This window comes from Anser brachyrhynchus (genome assembly GCF_964034855.1).
Source record: "Anser brachyrhynchus genome assembly, chromosome: 1".
NCBI lineage: Eukaryota > Metazoa > Chordata > Aves > Anseriformes > Anatidae > Anser > Anser brachyrhynchus.
Genome location: NC_137694.1, coordinates 51,996,940 through 52,020,043, shown reverse-complemented (window position 1 = coordinate 52,020,043; position 23,104 = coordinate 51,996,940). Strand labels below are relative to the sequence as shown.

The window sequence follows — 23,104 nt, the reverse complement described above, 5'->3', positions numbered from 1 at the left end:
GATCTTTAGCATCATATCACTATTTTCTGCTTTTCTGTTTTCATGAGTATCATAATATTATTTGTAAAGAATTGCATGTTACAATATGCAATAGACTTCAGGGATTGGATGTACATGAGAAATGTCTGTGCTTTTATCTAATTTAAGGATCTCAATGCAATCTTTCTTTTCAATGTCTTGATAGAAATTTGTTTCAAAAAATACTACCCCAAAATGATTGAAATAATTATAATTATAAAAAAAAAAATACAAGTGGTAGATTGGAGGCACTAAGCACGTTGTGCTTTGGCTGCAACTTGTTTTATTTTTTATAGTCACATAGGAATGTTTCCCTTCACCATGGCCTTTGTATATTTTGGGGTAGAGTGGATCAATTATAAAACAAACAAACAAAAAACTTCTGATAGCCACAGAAGGCATTTATCCTGAAGCCAATGTGTAATCCTGATATATGCATTGGTAGAATAGGCACAATTGTGGCAGAATCAAAGGTTGCAATAGTAAGTGCACATCATGATTATAAAAGACATCAGTAATAGAAAAGACTTGTAGTTCCGATTTCCATGGGGATATATATTGCTGGCTATATCAGCACAAGATCATTTTTGTTGTATTTTCTTGTTAATGCATAAGTACCATTTATTCTCCTCCAATGCTTATTATTAAATTAAATAAAATGTTTGCTTGGTTGATTACAAATTTGTAGCTGATGTTGAACTGAGCATAAGCCTTACTTATCCTGAAATAGAAGAAAAATGTAGACAAGAATTAGAGCAGTGGGAGAAAAGACAAACTGAGCTTGAAGATGAGAAGAGGAAAAAGTGGAAAGCTGAGAGGGAAGCACAGGAAAAAGAGAATGAAGAAGAACATGCCAGAAGGGTGCAGCGTCTGGAGGAATTTGAGTCTGAAAGAATGGAGTTAGAGCTTCTGCACAAGGTAATTAATGATACTTAAGCCAATATGTTGTTGCCACCTAGATCAATTGAATTCAAGATTTAATGCAAAAAAGAGAGTATTATCACAAACGGTATGACCATCCTAAACTATCTGCTTGTGATAACCAAAGGAAAGCATAAGACATAAGTACCATCTTCTGTTGGGATTCCTTTTTTTGTTTGTTTGTTTCTTTGATAAACAGTGAATTGATTTACTATGTTAAATGGTCAATTATTCTTCAGGCTTTGCCTGTACTGAATTTTCACTATATGATACCAGCGAAAGTACTGGAAATGTTGTGCTAAATTACTCACAAACAAACAGTGGTCACAGTACCTTATTAGAAAATACTTTTGACCTCTCACCCCAATTTCACGTTTAGATGAAAAATCTAAATATTAGATTGAAGTAATTTGAACGAAATTCAGTTTAGCTCAGGTTGTTCTTCATCTGGGTAGAAGTTACTATATTCCCTTTTCTTGTCTATGTCTGGAAGGCTGAGTCAGGCTTCATCTGCTGAGTTCCATCAAAACAGAATATCACTCCCATTTTGACTTGCTTATCCCTTTGGTTGATTTAGGTCAGCTGCCCTGGTGATGTCCCCTCCCCACTTCTTGCCCACCTCCAGCCTACTGGCTTTGGTGGTGGTGGGGGGAGGGGTTAGGGGAGTCTTGATGCTGTGCCAGCACTGCTCAGCAATAGACAAAACATTGGTGTGATATCAGGGCAGAGCACAGCATTGTATGGGCTGCAGGGAAAGTTAACTCCATGCCAGCCAGACCCAGTACATTCTCACTGAACAAAATTCCTGTTTGAAAGATTGTAGGATTATCAGTAACATACCGTCACAGAGTGATTTTTCATGCTACTTTCAGAACTTCTGTTTCTGTTCTGTTGCTGTAATGTACCTGGTCTTTGAATGTTGGTTTCGTTAGCATGGTTTTCATTTTCAGTAATAGGGCGAAATTTGAAGTAGTACAGTATAGGGGAAGGTGGCAGTTGTTTGGGCCAAATACCAAGATGCTAACTCTCTGATGTTATGCATCTTTCAGTACATGACCAAATCTGCTATTATCGATCTGAGTGTCAGGTTTATTTTAATACTCACACACCTGAGTTTCTCATCTGAATTCAGACATTCACCAAAGTGGATGATTGTAAAGTCAAGTTATGGGAGTTTGAAGAGAGGATGTTTTGTACAATAGGCTTTATACAGTATTTATTTTAGTTGATTTATTGTACAGAAACAACAAACTGTGATGGAAGATGAGTTACAGAAGGAAAAGAAAGCTTGGAGAGACAAAATGATGCAACATGAGGTAAGGTTGTACAATGAGATTTTGTCAAATACTGTGAAGCTACTGTCATATTTGAGAATGAATGTTATTCTGTAACAGTCAATACACCAGATACTCTTTATTAATAGTAAAACTATGCTAATACGTGTCTTATTTTAAAAGTGTTTGAAGTCTTTCCCAGTTGTTGTTTTGTCATAGGAATTGATCATGAAACTACAGTTGCAAATGGAAGAGGAGAAGAAGGCCTCTGAAGAGCAGAAAGAAAAAGAAAGAAAACGCCTGGCAGAACAAAGGAATACAGCGGCTGTGAAAATCCAGGCTAGATTCAGAACACTTTTAGTCCGTAAAAAATATGTTCCTATCTTAAAAGAATGGAAAGATAAAATACAAAAGGCAAAGAAAGCACAAGAAGAAAATGAGAGAGAAATTAAGGTAAAAGAGGAAAAAATGAAAAGGCGAATGGAAGAAAGGAGTCAAAAAAAAGAAGAGGAAAAAAGGAGGCAAGGAGAACTAGAAAGAGAGAAATATTTGGAACAAGTAAGGAGGCGTGAGGAATATGAGAAAAAGAAAGCAAGTCTGAGACTTGAAAGAGAAAAACAGCTGCAAATAAGAAGAGAAGAACAGAGAAGATCAAGAGAAAAAATAGCAAAAGCTATGATGACTGAAACTGGAGAAGACAACAAAGAAAGCATAAAAGAGGAACAGACAGAAAATAGGAAAGTAATAATAGAAGAGAAAAAGGAACTAAAAAAGCAAATAGAGGAACAAAAAGTAAAACAGACTGAATTGATGGATAAAACAAATAATTGGATGATTCCTACAGAAGGAAAATTGACACCAACAAATATGCTAAGTTCTGAGAAGAAGGAAGACTCTTCTCAAGTAAATAATGAAAACATATATATGAATTCAGTAATATGTATAGAAGAAAATTACTCACAAACTAGAGAACTTAATAAAGCTTCAGGTGTGAATACTTCGAAGCATGAATCTGTTGATTTTGGAGCTACTGACGTGGTAGAAAATACAGCCAATGATATACGCAGCAGTCCATCAAATATCCAGTCAAATGCTGATAATAGAGAAGTCAAAGATAAATTTTATCAGTCTGGAACAACAAAGATATCTGTGTTTCTAGTGGAAGATGCTAATAAGGAAGTCAGGGAGAACTGGGACACAATTCAAGAAGCCACTGATCATTCCAATAAACTAATTCTGCCTGATGATATTGAAAAAAAGAGAATAAACTGGATGAACACGTGTAAATCATGGTCTAAAATATATGAGGAAAACAAAAGAAAGAAATCAAATATTAAAAAACGACCAAGGAAAACTTCAGTTAGCAAGATGCTTCCATTAAGTATACAAAAGATAATGCACAGTGGCCCTTGGAGTACTCTGCAGCAGGTAACTATACAGATTTAGAATGAAATGGGAAGCTAAACTTTCACTACATTTTGGTATTTTTAGTTTTTGTGTTGTTGTTGTTTGGTTTGGTTTTTTTTTTTTTTTTTACAGCAGAATGCTGTTTTGGAAGAGGAGAAAATTATTGTTGGGTAGGATATAGATCTCAGTGGGAGTTGTTCCTCTGCACGAATGCAAGATAAGGGCAATGAGAATGATGTTTGAATTCCTGTGAGCATTGTGGAGCAGACTGGTGTGTCTTCAGATGACTGATAGCATCTTAAGACTGTAAAAGGCAGGAGCTTCCAGCTCCTAACTTTAGCTAAATTAAAATGGTTTTGCCGTTGTATAAGGCTCTGTATTTCATCTCTTGCTCGTTTATCCTCTTCAGAGTTTTGTGAAGACTAGTCGCTTCCAGAAGCAAGACATTGCTGATCAGCTTACAGATGGTGTTTTGCTATAAAGAACACCTGTTGGTTCCCAGCACTGAGTATCCCTGTATGCTTGCTCTGTGCTCTCCTCTTCATATCCAGTCTGAGATGACATACCGGACTGCATACTCGTTTCTGACTGAACTATTTTCATTTGTTCTTGCGCACTCACTCTTTATTTATGATAGCATGATGAGAAGCAAGTCATATTATTAATTGTTTTTCTTAGTTTTAATCTTCCATCCATTCAAATTCAATATCATTAGTAGAACATCAGTTTTATTTGTCTTAGTGTGGATGTTAAAACCAAACATTTTTATAATATCTTTTCCTGTTTAACAGATCAGACCCGTCTGTATGAAAAGGTTAACATATTTGTTGCTTGCATTTTCTAAAGTGCTAGTAAAAAGTAGTTTTTGTCTCTCTTTTTAAAGACATGTGACACTGTATAATGATATGTTCCATACAGCAACAATTAATCTTATTTATCATCAAATACATGTAGGTCACAGAACTAACGCTTGAAGATTTGCCAGCTTGTAGCCTCTCAACATTGTCTGAGTGTTCAAATCTTCAAGTTTTGACTCTGAGACGCTGTGGGCTAGTTGCACTGGATGGGCTAAGTAGCTGCAAAGATCTGAAGTATATCAACGTGGAGGTATCAGTCATATTTGATTCTTTATCATAACTGGAGTGAAAACTGTTGATTTTGCTGCTCAGGTGGTTATGCAATTGCATCCAAACGAATATAGAATCATAGAAACATACAATCATCTACATTGTAAAAGACCTTCAGAATCACCAAGTCCAAGCATCAGCCTGACCATTTCTACCTGGAAAAGGTCAAAGTCTGTGGTTTGCTGCTGCTGCTGCAGCATGTAGCCTTTAGTGCTTTAAAAGCGTAGGAATATCAACAATGTACTCCCAAAAATGAACAGTTACAGCGGCAGATTTGGGTTGTATATAGCAGTATGCATTACTAAAACAACATACCACAGAAGAGTCAAAGTATACTAAGAAAAGTGCATGATAGTATCAGTCTAGAATTAGTATGGCTTGGTGATATATCTTCATTATCTCAGTCTGTCTGATTAATGAATGGGTAGGTGCTGTTCACCATAGCACAGTTTAGGGAGGAGTACGTAGGAGAGAGTCCTTTGCAATACACACCATGGATATTAGTGAAAATCACATACATGCTCAAGGAATGAAATGACATACTACTAAAGGCATAATCTCTGGGTACTTTTTACTGTACATTGTCTAACAAGGCATTGTAAATTTAACTCTTAATGACTAAAGAAAACACTTTGCTATATGACATATCTTGGCTCTGGAACTTTATGATTTATATGAAACAACTCTTTTTACATTTTTTTCTTGTCTTTTAACAACACCAATTCATAAGAAAGTTAATTATTATTAACGTACTTATTTGTTATTTATAATAGTCTTGAATGTCTCTACTTGCCCAGCAACTGCTGTTCTTTCCACTGTGTTTTTGTTTATTTATCTATTTATTTAAATAATATAATTCTGAGAAGAGAGCTGATAATAAATGTACTTAAAAGGAGTGTTGTCTGTCGAGTGATTAGAGCTGGGCAACAGGGTAGGTTGAAATACTTGTGTCCTTTTCCCAATTTGCTTATCTATTCAGAATGTAAATTTTGAGATCTCTTAATTTGGGGTACCTCAAAACATAAAAGAAAAATACTAATATGAGAACATAATACGCATGTCTAAACTTCCAGTCTTTCTAAGATTGGTATTTATAAGCAAAAAAAATCTAGATAAAATATTGCCTCTTCCAAAACTGTTTGTTTGTTTGTTTTTAATGTTATACTTTAAATAATAAACAGAATTACCTCACTGGGCATTTTCAGAGCCAGAATGCAGTGCAAAATATATCTTTGTTCAATCCCAGTAGAACAGAAAAGAAACACATTATTGTTTTAATGGAAAAAATAGAAATGTTCTTACTCCTAGCTAAAAGTTTGGGATAAAAATAAGCACTGGTGGTAATCTACCATATTTTTACACTTAATTCTGTTGCTTCACTTCAGATGCTATTAATATTCTTATTTTCCTTTGTTTCAGGAAAACAGCATTGAGATGATTGACTGTGAAAATCTAGAAAATCTCTGTATTCTGATTCTGAATAAGAACCGTATTTCATCAGTTTGTGGCTTAGATGGCTGCATAAATCTCCAAAATCTTGAACTTTCCTACAATAGAATCACTCGAATTGGTAAGAAAATTAATGAAAAATTATTCCATTATTATTGTATATTATATGTATATTATTATGTATATGTATATTATATATTATTTCATTATTATATAGCAGAATATTTGTGCTGTTTATATTCAGGATTGTGCTTCCTTTGGATTCAGGGCCAGCCAGCTGCTAAGCCCAAGGAGAATGAGGAAATGGATTAGAAAACTCCTGCATTTTAAATCACACTCAAATTCACATTTACTTGTAGTATGGCTTAGCTACTACCATGTATTCCACCCCCCAGATCCAATAAGTATGGTCAAAAAATTTTGAAAAAATATGAGAAATAAATGGTCAAAAGCTGAGAAAAGAATGAGTTTAGCATACAGTCATGCAAATCATATAGGCATAGCAAGTATGCCAACACTTGCTATATTTACAGATGCAATTAGTTATATTTTTTAGGTTCAACAGATGGCAGGCAACAGGTGTACCATTTATCTGCAGTCAACCAGGTAGAATTCACATAACTGCAGACACCTCAACAGATGCATCAGTACATAAAAACTTTGGAGTAGGAGTTACCTGTTGATCATAGAGGAATTTTTCATGTAGTGAACAGCTATTTACCTCTCTGCCTGTTTTATTCCCTCTCTGCCTGTGAAGTGCCTATAGGGTAGATATTGTAGGTCAGCTCCTGGCAAGCCAAAAATACTGTATGGTGAGCCTTGTGTTATGTAGATTCTGTATAAATGTAATGAGGATCCAGAGCCTTTTCAACTGACAAAAGGTGAGGAAATAGCAGTGCAGTGAGAATAACTGAGATCCTTGCTGTACCTCAATGGAGAAGCTAGTTTTGTTGTTGTTGCTTGAGAATCATATACAGAGGGAAGACCATTAGGAGTCCCTCAAAAGCAACATTAACAGTTGGGAAAAGCTAGTAGTAAATTACCAGATCATTACTGGAAAGGGAGCTCTCAAGAAAGAAAGGAGCAAATTTTCTCCAGGGAGATAGTGCAGCAAATAGAAAGGAACTAGATTTAGCAGCCTCCCTATGGCTGTAGGGACTTGGGTTTTAGTACATGATATACTGTGGAATTTGTAAAAGCCAACAAAATACAGATCACTATATCACTTGAGGATTATAATCTTAACAGAAGTAAATCTTCAGAGATTCATTAATTGAAATAAAATTGTATTTTCTTATGATGAAGAAAAAATTGCATGTGATGAAACAATTCTGTATGAATTGCAAAATGTTTAGGGAAGACTAAAAAGGTGAATTTCTAGTTGTATTTTTGGTTTGTGCTGAGTTTGAAGATATTATTTGGAAAGAAGTCTGAGCTGGAAGTGGAAAGGAGATAAAGAGACTGTAATTTTTGATTTCTTTTGTCCTGATTTAGACTGTTAATTCTCTTTAAAGTATGTGTAGTAGAGAGCTACCTGGACAGTAGGAAAACAACATAAAACAGTTTTTAAGCTGATGAGTGAAACACATTCACATGAAATAGTTTTATAAAGTGTTTTCCATTGTGTTAAAAACCCACAAAAATTGAAACAGTGTGAAGATGAATACTGCAATTCTGTGATAGATGGCAATGGTATAGGAAAGAGAAATAGGAAATTTGGGGGAAGAAAAAGCCAACCTGTACAAACGGTCTGGAAATTTAGCAGGTTTAATATTGATATTTTGAATATTTTTTGCTAATCTGTGAAAATTTGAAACGTTAATGTTTATGAAGAATTTATATTACCTGTGAATAAGGGTGCTGGAATATCAATGCTTGCTACAAAAGCATATCAATATCCCAAAGGGGAGAGATGAAACAAAGTGAATATAAATACTGGCTTTGTATGCTTGTGGCCAATAATGCTGGGTAAGATTCTTTCACGTGTACCATGCTTGATAGAAATGTTGGCAAGATTACTGTAAGAATTATTAGTAGTAATAATTATTAGTAATTAGTAGTATTGGTGGATGAATTTAGGACTGTGGCATCTGTGTGGAATGTAGTATCCTTTCTATGGAAATCCTGTAAAAATACTTTTGTACTTCCCGTTTTGTGCAATGTGGTGCTATGTGAACTAAGTTTCTAATGAATTTGAGTGGCTAAATAAATGTTCACAAAAATCAGCTTGGAATCTGCCTTTCACAGTTGCAACAGTGTGCAGTGTTTTCTGTTCATTCAGCTTTCACAAAGGGCTTGTTTTGTTTTCTTGTTTGTTTTTTGTGTGTGTGTGATTTTGTTTTCCCTAAAAAAAAAAAAGACATTTATATTTGTAATACTTGTGATTTATTAACTTATCTTTGGAAACATCAGGCACATTCTGATTTCATTTTTTTCTTTTTTCTTTTTTTTTGTCCTCATTTAAAATACAGTAGAGGGAAAAATGAGAGTTGCCAGAAAACCCTTAACATAACAGTAAAAGTATGAGAAATATGTCTGTTATGCTTTTCCACTTAAGGTTGCATGCTCACAAACTAAGTCATTGTGTCAGCAATATACTTAATTTCAGTGCATTTGTATTTGGAAGATGGATGCTTTATGTAAAAATTTTCTTACACAAAAACTAGCATTTTGACTTTAATTATAGAATACACTTTCTTAGGATGTCTGTTATAGTATGTTGGCTAAAATCCTGGTAGTGCTAAGAATAGCAGTGAGTAACTATGGATACTCTTAAATGCCACATTGGAATTATTATTTTTAAGAAAGCACATCTTTGTCGCACCTAGAAGTTACTTCAGAACTGCATTGATAGCTAATAGACAGGAGCTGTGCATAGCAATTTGTTAAGAGTTACCTAAAGGTTCTCTACAAATCTTTCTGAAACCATATGCTTTTTTAACAGAACAAATTTTCCCATTTACCACTATAGGTGTTGTTGGTTGTATCACGTAAAACAGACAATACCTACTGGAAACGTGCAGAAGACTTTCATGCTTATTTTTAATTTTGCACGTGTACACAAGAAACATTAAACTACCATGTATTATATTATCCTCTCTCTTGTATTTTTTCTCTTGGAATGTATTTGATAGTTCCAGAGTAGATTGTGATCCCACTGTATATAGCCTTGGCATGTCTGTTTAGAGTTACTTCTAGTCTAATTAAACAAGACAGAAGAAGATGTAAAAAAGATGCTTAGTGCAGTATGCAGAATATGAAATTTCCAGATCCTCTATTAACTCTTTGACTCGTCTTACTCTGTGTGTAATTTGTCCTCTGTCCCACTCCATGGTAATTCAGTGCTTTTAAAGTTACCAGTACTCCTATGCTGATAACTTAATAGTGGAAATGTAAAGACTGCTATTGTGAGGAAGTTTTGGAAGCTGTTAATACTGTCTGAAAGGAAATTGTTTTGAGACCACTAGATGGTGCTAGTTCCCTTCTTGTTTTTGTCCAGGAAAAAAAAAAAAAGTGGGGGAGAAAATACAGAACAGGATCTTGCAATCAGGATAGTATGTCGTGTATGTTTGAAATTCTTTCAGAATAATTAAAGATTTGTATATTTATTTCCTGAAGCACTGTTTTGAAGTTAGAATATATAACATTTCGTTTAGATATAGGATGTTATCTCTTTAATATCCAATGCTTTTTCAGGTGAACATGTTATTTCAACTATGTGCTATGGGCAGGGATGCCACCTACTAGATCAGGTTGCTCAGGGCCTCATCCAACTTGGTCTTGAACACCTCCAGGTATGGGGCATCCACAGATTCTCTGGGCAACTTGTTCCAGTGCCTCACCACTCTGAGTAAAGAATTTCCTCAGTGGCAATGTGGTCTTTAGTTTTATAATCTAGATGTTTCTCAGAGGATAATCACAAAGACATTCAAAAGTTTGCCTAACTTGCTTATGGGAACTTGGGAAGCTTTTGGTGGCATTAAGATGAGATTAAGTATTACATAAAACAATCCTATGAAGAATACCTGAAAGAAGTGTAAAATCAGAAACTCCTTTTTTTTTTTTTTTTTAATGTGTTTTTTAAGGCATACCCCCTCAAAGAAGTTTTACTACAGAGATATAGGAAAAAACTGCTTTGGCCTGTAGCAAGTCAGACACATTAGTACTCCAGAAAGGCAGCTATCAAAGAACATCTAGCATATAGTAAGACCATGGAATGAGTGTGATTTTACCACTGTAAGAGAACGATTTGTGAAAAACTCTGAAATAAATATGGGCAAAAGAACGTTTTCCTTTGCATCTTTTTGTAGGGATCACACGTACTTGCTCTATAGCTGGTAAGAGTAAGTTTGTTGTGAGTGTAACGGCTGTAGAAGTGTAGGTTTATACTTGAAGGTACTTCATAAAAGTTCTTTATTCATTTCTTCATAAAAAAAAAAAAACTACTTTGTAATATAAGTCCTTAAACAGGAGGCATTTACATTAATAATGCTGGTCTGCCCTAGCTATTAATACAACTTATTCTCACCTTGCTGATAGCTTTCTAAAAACATTTTAAAAATAAATAATTAAAATTAACTTTTAAAGAAATACTGTTTCCATTTCCGGGGGTGATCTTAAGAGAGCTGTTAGTGTTTCATAGAGCTGATGGATTCAGAATAGGTTATAAAGTCCTCAAGCACAGTAAGCGCAGTTTAGAATTTAAAGAATGTTCTGTTCCAACAGAAGTTCTAAAGGGGTTCTGAACTATTATTATTGCTTAGTTAATAGGATCAGAAGTTTATCACCTGTACACACTGCTTATTTGATAGTGTCAAAATAGAGTATTTTTTAAAGTATAGGACTAATATTGTTACTATATATAATATGAATATGTTGAAACTTTAGAATTTTCTTGGTACTCGAAAACCAGACTTTTTTTTTTTATTATGATTTCAGAATGGCTTAACTCAGCTAAAACCTTTAATTTTCAGGTGGTTTGGAGTCACTGAAAAACCTTCAGCAATTAAATGTGGATCATAATCAATTAATTAGCACAAAAGGTCTTTGTGAAGCACCTACTCTCATACACCTAGACTGCTCTTTTAATCATCTCACACAAATTGAAGGCATTGAGAGTTGTGGACTACTTCAAATTCTGAAGTTACAAGGCAATAACCTACAGGAGGTAAAAGCTTTGAATTAAGTGGATCTTTATTGTACATACATCTTTGTTAACAGTAGTGTTATTCAGAATGTTCATCATGTGCTCTGTTTGCCTGGGGTGGTTTTTTTGTTCTGTTTTTTTGTTGTTTTGTTTTGTTCTCCTTTTAGAGAGAGACTTTTCAAAGTTAAAAATGGCTTGCAGCGGTAAAGTTTTTTTCTTGCTCCTAAGTCCTTGAAAAATTGGCCCTTCAATTATTATATTTCCCTCCTTGGTTTATGTGTTATTCTCTGTTTAAAATGTAATGAAGTACTATTGTCATTACAAATAAGTAGTAATTTAGGTTGATTTCATGAATGCTGATTCTCCAGAAGTTGAAATTTTTTGCTGCAACATGTATAATAGAAAAGTAGTTTGCTAAATGACTCCCCACTTTTTTTTTTTAATTTATATTGACTGTTCAGATTACGTAGAGGACATTGAAAAATATTTAACGCCTAATATACATAATAAGAAAATGATACATATATCCAAAATGTGTTTTTTACTTCTATTTAGTAATGATTGATGAAAAGCATATGGTAAGCATTCCATTGTTGTTTCTCTAATTTACATTAATTTTAAATAACCTTTTCTTCTCTATTTAGCTTCCAAGGCTGGAAAATCATGTTCTGCTAAGAGAACTGTATTTGGATGACAATAGCATTTCTGCTATGAAAATGCTTTCTTTGTATTGGTTGCCTCTGTTGCAGATTGTTTCACTGTCTCAAAATAGGTAAACAAGAAATATTTTCCCTTTATGAAGTTGATACAGAGGAATTTTCTAACACTTATCTAAAAAGTATAATTCTCAGTATGCTTAAAATATCACCATCTTTTCCATACTTTGAAAGTATGTGGTTGACAAGTAATGGCATTGGCCACCTTCAGCTAAGAAAATTTGAAACAGCAATAACTACGAAAAGTAATTTTTTCTATTAGATGTTATATGAAAATAATTTTTGAGCATTGCAGCATTATTAAAACCATGGTGTTTCTTTAGCAATTGTTTCGAGAGTTTGTCTGTCAAACTTCATATTTCTCATCTAGTTTATTCAAAACAGACTTTGAAGGCTATTTTAAGTATAACTGCTAGAGCTAAATAGTACAAGTTTGAATGTTCATTAGGCTGTTTTTTATTTCATATACATGATATATTAATGCCCCCCAAACCAAATTTTAGTACTGCATATCTGCTTTCATTCTTCACTGTTACGGTTCAGTTTGAAGATACAGAATAATAAAGCGGGGTCAAGACAAGCAGTATAAAACTAGATCATGTGTTGAAGTACTACATAATCAGGTTTCTTTTCCATTTTATAAAATATTCTGTACATCTGCAGAATTAGAATGATGGTATTTTCAGGAGTCAAAATTCTGATTTTTATTTTATTTTTCCTCCTGACTCCTTCCTACACTTATTTTGAGCTAACAAAAAAATTTAAAAAGGAACAATTATAGTTTACTTTGTGTTGGTAGTGAAATGAATTTTGCTTGTAAATTTATTTTTTTTTTCAATATTGTGATGTGTTTACTCTGAATGGGATTTCTCACCTAAACACATAGAATATACCATTGCACACATGTTACACTCTGAATATACACTCTGAACTAATCATTCAGCACTCGAGTTAATGAAGAGGAGTTGTTTTAGCATGTGATTCATCTACCATTTCTAGACATTTGCTTTGAGACAAATCATACCCTACAAGTGACTGTTCGTCTTCATTGACTATTGACAGAGTCTGGACAATTAGCTCACATGTAGTTGGTGTGAACAAAATTTGAACAGAAGAATCCCATCCTTGGTGACAGTAGTTCAGCAGAGTCAGCTGTATCTGTGAGCCTGTGGGAGAATAGATTTATAAGTCTGAGTCCTTTTATAAGGAATGCCCTTTGTGGAAAATTAATACTATTTAAGAAAATGCAACCTATATTTTTTATAATTTTTTATAAACAGATTGTTTTCAATCATCTCTAATGAAGAAGAATGCATATAAGTTCATACACATAAATATAACACCTAGTTATTTATATTTACAGAATCTAGTCCTTAAGTTTTAAAACTTTTTAAATTTTTTAAGTTCCTCTGGAGTTTGGATAAGCTTCGTGCCTGCGACTAGCAAGGTCATTATCTGTTAAGTGTAAAATTCCAAATCACACGTATTGATTTCATTCATGTTCTTTGCTTCGTTTTTTTTCCTTGTTTGGTTGGTTTTTGTGTGTGTGTATTTGTTTGTTTGTTTGTTTGTTTGTTTGTTTTTCCTGACCTGTTCAGCTTTTTATGGAACAGGCAGTAATGTGGCTCTATCTTCTTGTAGTTTTCTCCTTTTTTTTTTTTTCTTCCCACATTAAGATGTGACTATGTTGTGTATAATGACATGTTTACAGTACTGCTGGAACACCCGATGTGCCCGCTAGTGAGACAGCAAACCTAAGAGCCCAGTTTCAGCCACAGCTTGAATGCAGCCTCAAGATCTAGGTTGTGCTGGGCTGGCCGTGTAGATGTACCACTTGCCCGTCCCATGATCTTAGGTTTTTTATTCTCCATTCCAATGCTTACTTTGTTTGTCCAGTGCCTTCATTGAGATGCTGAATGTCTTCTGATGGACTAGGAGAAAGCAAGTATTTATGCATGAGCAAACTGGATGTGATACAAATAACAGCAAAAAAATCCCTTTCTTTCCTTTATGTATCTCAAATCTTATCTCAAATCTTTGGGACAAACAGGACAAGATAGCCTTAAATGCACATTAAAGGCCTTCATATTCCTGGGATTTCAGTAGCCTGCTCTGTTGCACTCACTCTTACAAGCACTTACACACTTATAAGCAGCTCCATATGCATGTGCATGAGTAACTTGATGTTCTGTATAGCAACAGTGAATGTAATGGTGTAAGCTGTTGAAAGAAAAACTGTTTTTTTACTTTTATCCTATAGCTAGTGCAATTTTATGGGTTTTGGGTGGGTTTTTTTGTTTGTTTGTTTGTTTTTGTTTGTAAAGTGTACACTGAGTGCCATTTCCTTTTTACTGGTTGCAGGAAGCCCATATAGTGATAATACTGTGAATCTGTGTTTTTTCTAAAAATGTAGTACTGTAAAAAGAAAATTCTTATGCTAATTTACAATATTTTTTATTTCTGAGATGTTTTGTCTCTCTCATAAACGCCAAAATTGCTAAAGATAAAACTCCAAATTAATTGTTTTAAACCTACGATATAGCAACAAGGAATTATGGCATGTAGTGATGAACTACATGTTCATCAAATATAAAAATGGCAGCAGTATTACCACCTCTGCTTTTATTAAGTGTTTTACTGTGGTTTTCATGTGCGAGGCATATAGCAGGTCAGTGTACAATGTGAATACCCTCTTGACTTGATTACTGCAGAATTGGGACTATGAAGATCTGTGCTCTCTTTTTGGAGCAGCTGCAGAACACAAACAAGTTAGTTTAAAAAAGGATTTATTTTTTTTTGATATGGTAGATAAAGGTTTAGGTGTAGGAGAGAAAAATCTTTCCACTGGAACTAAAATTATTACATATTTAATATGTAGTAAGAATTCATGTGAGATTTATATTTACATGTAATCACAATTATGTAGCTTACTGGTTAATTTCTTCTTCATATAAAAGTTTTACAGTGAGACACCAAATCAATCTACTGTTCAAGTAGTCCTTACACTTTTTGTGCAACTTGAGAATAGACAAATTTATCCCTCTTAATTTCTGTTATAATATTCCAAAGTTTTTTTTATTATTATTGTTTTGTTTTGTAACCTAAGTGTGGTAGATAAGAATTTAATATTAAAAAAAAAAAATACCGTCAGCTGCAAAAATTCCTTTTCTGGGAAGCTGGTTTGACAGGATCAAATTCTTTGTGAACTTGTTGCTCTTGTTTTTGCAACTAAATACATGCCATTTTTAATAGGCTTATTATAGAAATGCTAAAAAGCAGCTAATTCTGAATTCTTGATACATATTGTTCTCACTACTTAAATATACATGGTATGTGTGTTTTTAACTTAATTTCTTATTGTCACTGCAAGCCATTCTGTTTTCAGAATTTGACAGATTTTCCAGAGCTGTCACAATACATGTGTCATTGGATGTTGAATTCAGTCAGTCATGAATAAACTATCCTGTATTTATATTGTATGTATACTGTATTTATACTGTCATCATCCCTACACACCCCTTATTGGTCTAGATTTGTTTGTCATTTTCATTAATTCTTTGCTGGTCTTGTGTTTATTTCCAAGAGTGTAGCACCATGGACAATACTGATGAAGCATACTGCCTAACAGAGTACTCAGGAAACAAGTGACTTTTAGATTTCCTGTATTATGTTTGATTCTGACTTACAAATATGGCAAATATTGCAAATTAAAATGTTATTATTTTTTTAAAGTATGAAAGAGAAATAAACATTACTTAAAGATCTAGATTAACATAAATTTGTTTTTAGTTGCCTTTCCCTCCTTCTTGCTCATTAACATCAGTGACAACTTTCTGGGGAAAAGCTGATGCACAGCAAGATTTGGATCATCCTGAGGAGTTAATGCTATTTGTGTTTTAAAAAGCAATCTTTATTTTCTCTGGTGCATACTTACAACTATTCTACACTCTTAAATCTTGTTTTCTGACATATAGTTTCTGTGGCTATCTGTGTCCTGTCCTGCTACAACCTTAAATGGGAGCAGAAAGAGGAAGCTATAGCTTGCTTTTTTGCAAATATCTTTTACTTTTGTGTCTTCTTTGTAATTTATCTCTCTCTTATGCCCTGGGCTAATGTGACAAGGTCAAGTAGTATTAAGTTTTCAGTAATGTCCTTTGTCTTTCTGGTTTGAATTTTCTTAGGAAAAAAATTAACAAAGAATGTCAGTAAAAGGAAAGCTATAGAATGACGGGGAAACATTTTAACTCTCATAATGCCAACGGCAGGCAAGGATAGTCCAGTAGTCAAATAGAATTTCTAATTCACCGCAGTGTATAAAGACAAAAATCCCCAGAACCAACTCACTTTAAAAATAAAATAAAATAAAAAATCCATTATGACTTGTAGAAAGAAGGGCTTTGTAAAAGTAGTATGCAAGTCCCTCATACTTGTTATGACATTTATTTTCCTGATATTCCAGAATATTTTAATCTTTAATATGTGTTACGGATTTTAGTCTTTTAATCAGTGTTTGCCACTGTTATCTATAAAGATATTTGTTACAAATTTTAAAAATATTTATGTGCTATTGACTGATCATAAGAACCTAAAATGCTGATACTTCTTGTGGTGTGCACAAGAGTATTTATGATGCTTAATGGTTTTTAGAGTTAATGTTTCTTCATATTTATTTGATACTTTGGAGAACTGGCAGGGAGGTAATTGAACTAAATAGCATTAGAACAAGGACAACTTTAAAATATGGAGTGAGAAGGAAATTGAAGTATAGTGGCACATACTCAATTGGCTTTATATCTGTTTCTCTGAATTTACTATTAAAATGTTTGTTTTTAGTTGGTTTTTGTTTGTTTGTTTTCCCTCTTATATGCCAATTTCTAACAAGAATAAAGAATCCACAACCAATACTTGGTCCAGAATTTGTTAACCAGAATTAAATCCAACTTTGTCTTTCAGTTGTAATGTTTTCCAGCCTGTGCTGGAGAACAGATTTCAACAACAGAATAGCATTTTTGGCTCTGGCCAATTGTAAATTTGTGAAGTGAGTAGGTTTTGGATTTCCAATGGTTATATTTGTGACCATTTGAACTCTGATTTATAGCTTTCAAAGGTAATAAATATTACCCTCAGAAAATACTGCTTTCCATGAAAATTAACAGTTACAAAGTGAACACATGCATTGCCATCTGTGATGCCATTCTCCTGTTATGCTTAGGCCTTGTCCTTACAGGAATGAAATAAGTTACCTAAAAGTAAGTTTTTCAGCAGATATAGTTTATTTAGTATATGGTTATACATAAACGTTCTAGTTGAACACAATTTCAACATCTTGATTTTATTTTTTTCCTCCCCCATTTATATTTAACATAAATCAAAAGAAACTTTTTAATCTGAAAGGTAATATTTGGAAACAGCTGACTGAATAGTTCATTGGTAGTTACAGCAATGCAAGTTTGTAAGTAAACAAACTTTTAATAACACTGGGTAATAATGTTTTTAATAGTTATGATCAGTCCAAATCATTTGTACAGATGAATGTTGGCTGTTTCCTCACATCTACATTTCAATAGTACAAATAGAATTTTGTAGTGGCTTTAGCCCTGCTTTGCTGCTTTATTCCACAAGAAAAACTCTCAGAGGCAAGAAGTGCAGTTTTGTAGCTGTCTGTATAACTGGCACTTCTGTGACGCTGTCTTACAGAAGTACTCAGACAGAGGAAGTGCTAAAAATCTTTTACAGGACAGTGCAGCTTTGAATGGTTAAGAAATACAACTTTGGCAACAATTATGTTGGTTTTAGGGTCTAGGAAGTGGAGAGTGCTGAGTGGAGAGGAGAAACAAGCTGACAAGAAGTATGGTAAATGAAGAAAAAGGAAAGGGGAAAAGCAGATTTTATTTTTTTCTCCAAAATCAGGGCCTTCTGTTTTATTCTAGTCAAGTTGACTAAAGAAAAGCCAATTTAACTTGTAAATTTTACAAGACTTTGGATCCTCAGAACTAAATTTAAGAAAAATAGAATGAAATATTTACCAATTGAATGAAACCAGTAACACATACAAGCAAAAAGTGACCTTCTGAGAAGACTAAGAAATGCTTTGAAGTTAAAGGAGGAATTTCGGTAATTAATACTAGCACCTTGGATAGCTAAATGAGTATTTTCTCATGTAAATAAGTAAGTTGATATAACTGTAAAAGATTCTGGTGCCTGTTTATGAGCTGCTGTTTTTCTTTAGTTAAAAATAAACTTTTCTGTTTTGTTCTTAGTCTAACTGAGCTTGTGCCTTTAAATTCATTTGTATCTTTGGAAAAGCTGGACATCAAAAATAACTGCTTGTCAGGTGAGTTGTATAGAAAACATAAATCAAATGCCCATCCAAACTAGAAGTTCTTAATTAAATTATAAATTCATTTGAATTTGGATTGTTCCAAATATATTTATAAAATTCAAATATTTATGAGACATACAGAAAACATAAATATTTTTCAAATATGGATGTTATACATATTGATAATTACTGTACTGTACAGGTAATAGAATTGTTTATAATTCTTCATGGTTTTGGTACTATTAGTGATTTGAAGTAAAATAATATGGTTCTACATTCAAATTGGTATTTAATTTTGTTTTCTATTACAATACAGACCTTAAAAGTGTCATTGCATGGTTAAGTGGCTGCAGTAACCTAAGGGAGTTGTCGCTCAGTGGAAATCCTCTTCTCCAAGAAAGGAATTGCAAGTAAGAAAATAAATGGATTTGCTAAATAATAAATAAATTAATTAAAAAAAAAAAGCCAGTTAGAAAATATGTTTTTGTTTTGTTTTGTCAAAATAGCCTAAATTTATAGTTCACTAAATAAATGTTCAGATCACTCTTCACCTTGTTGTATGTACTATGAAAATAGTTCTAGTACAATTTTTCCAGGCCTCTGACAATAGTGACAATGCACAATGTAGGTAGTTATATAGGTGCACTAACATTTTTTTTTGAATGTAAATACAATTTTAATTGAAAGGATTAATAATTTTTCATGTGAAAAAAATATTAGGGCAATTTTATCCTCTTAGAGATTTATATTTGAGCTGTACTTATGTGAATGAGGGAAAAACTATCGGTTGTAAACTTCCATCTTTTCTTCTGTCTCCTTAATAACAGAAAGTCATATGTAAATATGTGGCCATAAGAATGGTTAGAGACCCAGTATGGCATGCCGTCTTGGAGAAATATACATTATTTTAAGTATGAACCATTCTAAACTAGTAATTAATTTCAAAATGATGCTGATCTTTAGTTAGTTTCTCTGTGAATAGTGACCAGAGATTCTTCCGGAACTGTGGAAAAATACGCCACCCAACTGTAAGACTAATAATGTTAGGTCCCATTTCTCTAGTAGAAATGAACATAGTGCCAGTAGCAAAGGAGTTAAGACTGTATCTTCAGTTGCAAACTGTTGTTATTCCCTTCAAACTGTTTGCCATCATCTACTTGCTTTCCTTCTCGTGTTTTCAAATACCTTTTAGGACAAGAAAATTTCTGCACCATGTTTAATGTTGTGTATTGTTTAAAGGGCTCCCTTTGTCCTTTCTTGATCCCTCTCTTCCCTTCTTAGCATACAAATGCTTAAAGAGCAGTCTGAGCACAATTAAGATTATCCAGTTACATATAGTGAGTGCTCTGAGAGAGCAAAAGAGATGGATAAAAAGGAAGATAGATAAAAATGTTGTTTTCTGTAGCTAAAGGAAGAAAAATCATTCAGTTTGATACTCATCCTATAGAGATTTGTTGATCTGAAGTGCATAGCTTCATAATAAGCTCCACCATCATACACTGGATTTTTTGCAGCATGAGCAAAAGGGAGAGAAATCTGTTCTGCTGTCTGAGCAGTTGCCTGCCATATTCTAGAACCAGTAGAGAAATGAGAAAGTCTATAGCCTATTTGATCACAAGGTAAGATAAGATGGAAGTTGACCACAGCTAGTTCTGTTCACTAAAAGGGTCCATCTCTTAGCATTAGAGGGCTTGTTGTTTGGTGGTGGTGTGTTTTTTTTGTTTTTTTTTTCATCAGGCATCAAATGTCAGCCACAGTCATTATTTTGATTTTACTTCATGATAGGTCAACAAAGAAATGAAATTCAAATGGTAAACTTGGATCTAGTTCAAATGAGAATAGGTAGGTATTTGTTCACTGTCTGGGAGAAACTGGAGAAAATCACAAAATAGTCCAGGTTGTTGGGATAGCTACATTTGTTTGATATTAATTTGAGGGAATACATAAGTCACTACATTATACATAAATTTACATTTCTTCTACAAAGTATGTACCAGCCTAATAATATTTTTTAATTATTATTTAAAGATAAACTCTACGTAAGCAATAAATGAACATTTCCATTTATTTTGATGATGTATATAAAGGATACCCTTTTTCCTTTACTGTTTGCAGGGTCAAATTTACTCCATTCAATTGTGTGCAAGGACTTGGTTGAAAATTGAGCTGTTCCAGGTCTAATGGTTTCAGAACTATTTCACCACAATTCTTCCTTCTTTCCCTAATTCCATTTTCAGAGCTTAAATGCAAAACACACAGTCATTTAAATTGAAAATGAGTCCTCATGGCAATCAAGTGCAAAAGCACAACAAGAAACTTCTATCATGAATCCTCCAGTCCTTTTATATTCAAAGATTTGTAATGAAAGAAAACAGGTTAGATTTATAAAAACAAAACAAAAAACTACTTTTGTAGTCACCATTTTTACAGATTTAAGAGTATAGTTTAATATTAACATATGGAGATATAGTTTTATTCCTTCCCATTCTTTTAATGACAAGAAATAACTTGGAAAAAAAAAATCTTTGAAGTGTCCAGCGAATGAACAACTGAATTTTTTACTCTGATGAAATATGTCCCTGTGTCTTCAGATTCTTGGTTTTGGTCAGATGCAGGTTCATCCTGGAAAAGAGAAGGCTCTGGGGTGACCTTATAGCAGTGTTCAAGCACCTGAGGGGAGCCTACAAGAAAGCAGGAGAAGAACTATTTGTCAGGGGTGTAGTGACAGGACAAGGATTAGTGGTTTTAAACTAAAAAATGGTAGATTTCAATTAGATCTTAGGAAGAAGTTCTTTAACATGAAGATGGTGAGACACTGGAACAGGTTGCCCAGAGATGGTGTGGATGCTCCATCCCTGGAAGTGTTCAAGTGTTCGATGGGGGCATTGAGCAACCTGGTCTAGTGGGAGGTGTCCCTGCCCACGGCAGGCGGGTTTGAATTAGACGATCTTTAAGGTTCCAACCCAAACCATTCTATGATTCTATGATTATCCATGCCAAGCAAATCTATTTTTTGGAAGCTTTGTAACCAGTAGAGTTCGGCGCTTATAAATAAATGAAAATGAACAGTGAAAGTATATAAAAAAGAAATGAGGTATGGACAAACACAACCACAAACAGGAAGAAAATTATATGAAAAGAACTAATGTAATTGAATTGTGATCTTTTTTTTTTTCCTGAGAATTCTTGTTTGTAGTTTTGTTTAAACAAAAACCTTGACGTTTGGCCAAGCATTTGGAGCTTCGGTATGAAGTGGTTTGTTCCAAAACTCTGTGCTTTTTCGCTGCTATCCTAAAGTATTTTTCATATGACAATTTCTGTAGAGAAATTTAGAAATTATAGAAATAAATGCCTTCTCTGGGGTGCTAATTTGTAACTTCTTTGTCCGTTGACTTATCAGAATATCATTGTTTTCAGCATGAATTCTACTTGTCCTCTTTATTGACAAGTTTATCACCTTTGGTGACTTTAACTTTCTGAATGAGCTTTTGTCTCACCTTTATTATCATATTTTATATTTCATTAAAACATTTGCGCAGATGTGACCATCCATTCATGCTTTTTCACCTTCTCTTACATCTGCACTATTTTAAATCTTTATTTTTCTCTTTCTGATTACTTATATACTTACACTGCTTACTTGCCCTTCTCAGAAACACCAGTTCCTGACTGTCCAACACATAGCTTCTTAGAGCATTTCTCTTCCTCTTTGCTGTTGTTTTATTTTCTTATTTACTTCCTTTCACCATTTCATAAATCCTCTGCTTAACAGACTTGCTGATGTGGTAGGTTCACACTGCACATAGAGAAAGGATGGTGCATTCATGTCTTTAATTAGGAATAGTCTGTATAAAGTAATCCTTGACTTAGCAACTTTTAAGGAAGAGTTTTTGGAAGAAAAATTTGGGATGAATGGTTGATTTTTTTTTCAGTAGTCAGTGTAATCTCTTTTCCTGTTCTGAGAATTCCTTATCTTTACACCGAAAGTTAATTGCTTTTATGTTATTGAAGGAGATGCAGATGTAAAAATAATGCTGTTCTTTGCCCTCTAGTGATCTATAATACATATCTGAAATGTAATTGAAGAACTGATCTTAGAGACTATTATATGTGTTTATATAAAAACTGGATGGGGTGGGTAGAAAGAAAACTTGACGTGTAATAAGATACGGTCATTACAATTCCTCAATGAGTAGCTGTGATAGGATTGTATTTTTAAGCCTTATTAAGAAAATTATACATGGATAGGTTGTTGGTATGCTATGTTTTTTTTGTTTTGTTTTGTTTTGTTTGCATTTTTTAGAAGTCTTCTGGATTCTTGGTAATTATATTGTTTGAAACCATATACGTAGACCAATCTATGAATACTTAGTTTTCTAGGAGAAATGTTCAGCAAAAGTACAATACCTGTTTTGTTTGAATGTAAAGTTTATCTATCTTCTCTAGAATTAATGTTTCCTAGTCCACAGGCATTGGAGAGCAGTAAGAAAAGTTGGAAATGCAATTTCAGATTTTTAGGTGATAATCCAGAAATCATATATTGAACTGGTAGAATGTCTGTCTGATAGTGAACTGTTACTGTGGTTCCATTAAATGTACAAAGTTTTTCATCAATAAGAATTTAAATCATTACCAATTGTTTCAGCTAAAGAAATCAAATATTAGCATAGGAAAGTACTAACAGTAAAATGTTTAAAGATATGAGATAGAACACAACTTTTTAT

The 23,104-nt window shown here is 33.5% G+C and overlaps 1 protein-coding gene across 15 annotated transcripts in view; it reads left to right on the top strand.

Annotated features, from left to right (window-relative positions):
* The window catches only part of LRRIQ1 (leucine rich repeats and IQ motif containing 1), a 116,469-nt gene that overhangs the window by 5,474 nt on the left and 87,891 nt on the right, over nucleotides 1–23,104 (top strand). For 13 of the 15 annotated variants that reach the window (XM_080588472.1, XM_080588481.1, XM_080588480.1 and 10 more), the window contains 9 exons: nucleotides 707–936; nucleotides 2,181–2,255; nucleotides 2,433–3,641; nucleotides 4,575–4,727; nucleotides 6,167–6,317; nucleotides 11,170–11,363; nucleotides 11,987–12,114; nucleotides 18,319–18,392; nucleotides 18,697–18,790. In XM_080588472.1, the coding sequence (XP_080444598.1) occupies nucleotides 707–936; nucleotides 2,181–2,255; nucleotides 2,433–3,641; nucleotides 4,575–4,727; nucleotides 6,167–6,317; nucleotides 11,170–11,363; nucleotides 11,987–12,114; nucleotides 18,319–18,392; nucleotides 18,697–18,790 (2,308 nt within the window). The remainder of the gene's footprint in view (nucleotides 1–706; nucleotides 937–2,180; nucleotides 2,256–2,432; nucleotides 3,642–4,574; nucleotides 4,728–6,166; nucleotides 6,318–11,169; nucleotides 11,364–11,986; nucleotides 12,115–18,318; nucleotides 18,393–18,696; nucleotides 18,791–23,104) is intronic. The other 2 variants (XM_080588482.1, XM_080588478.1) reach the window with 2 other exon arrangements.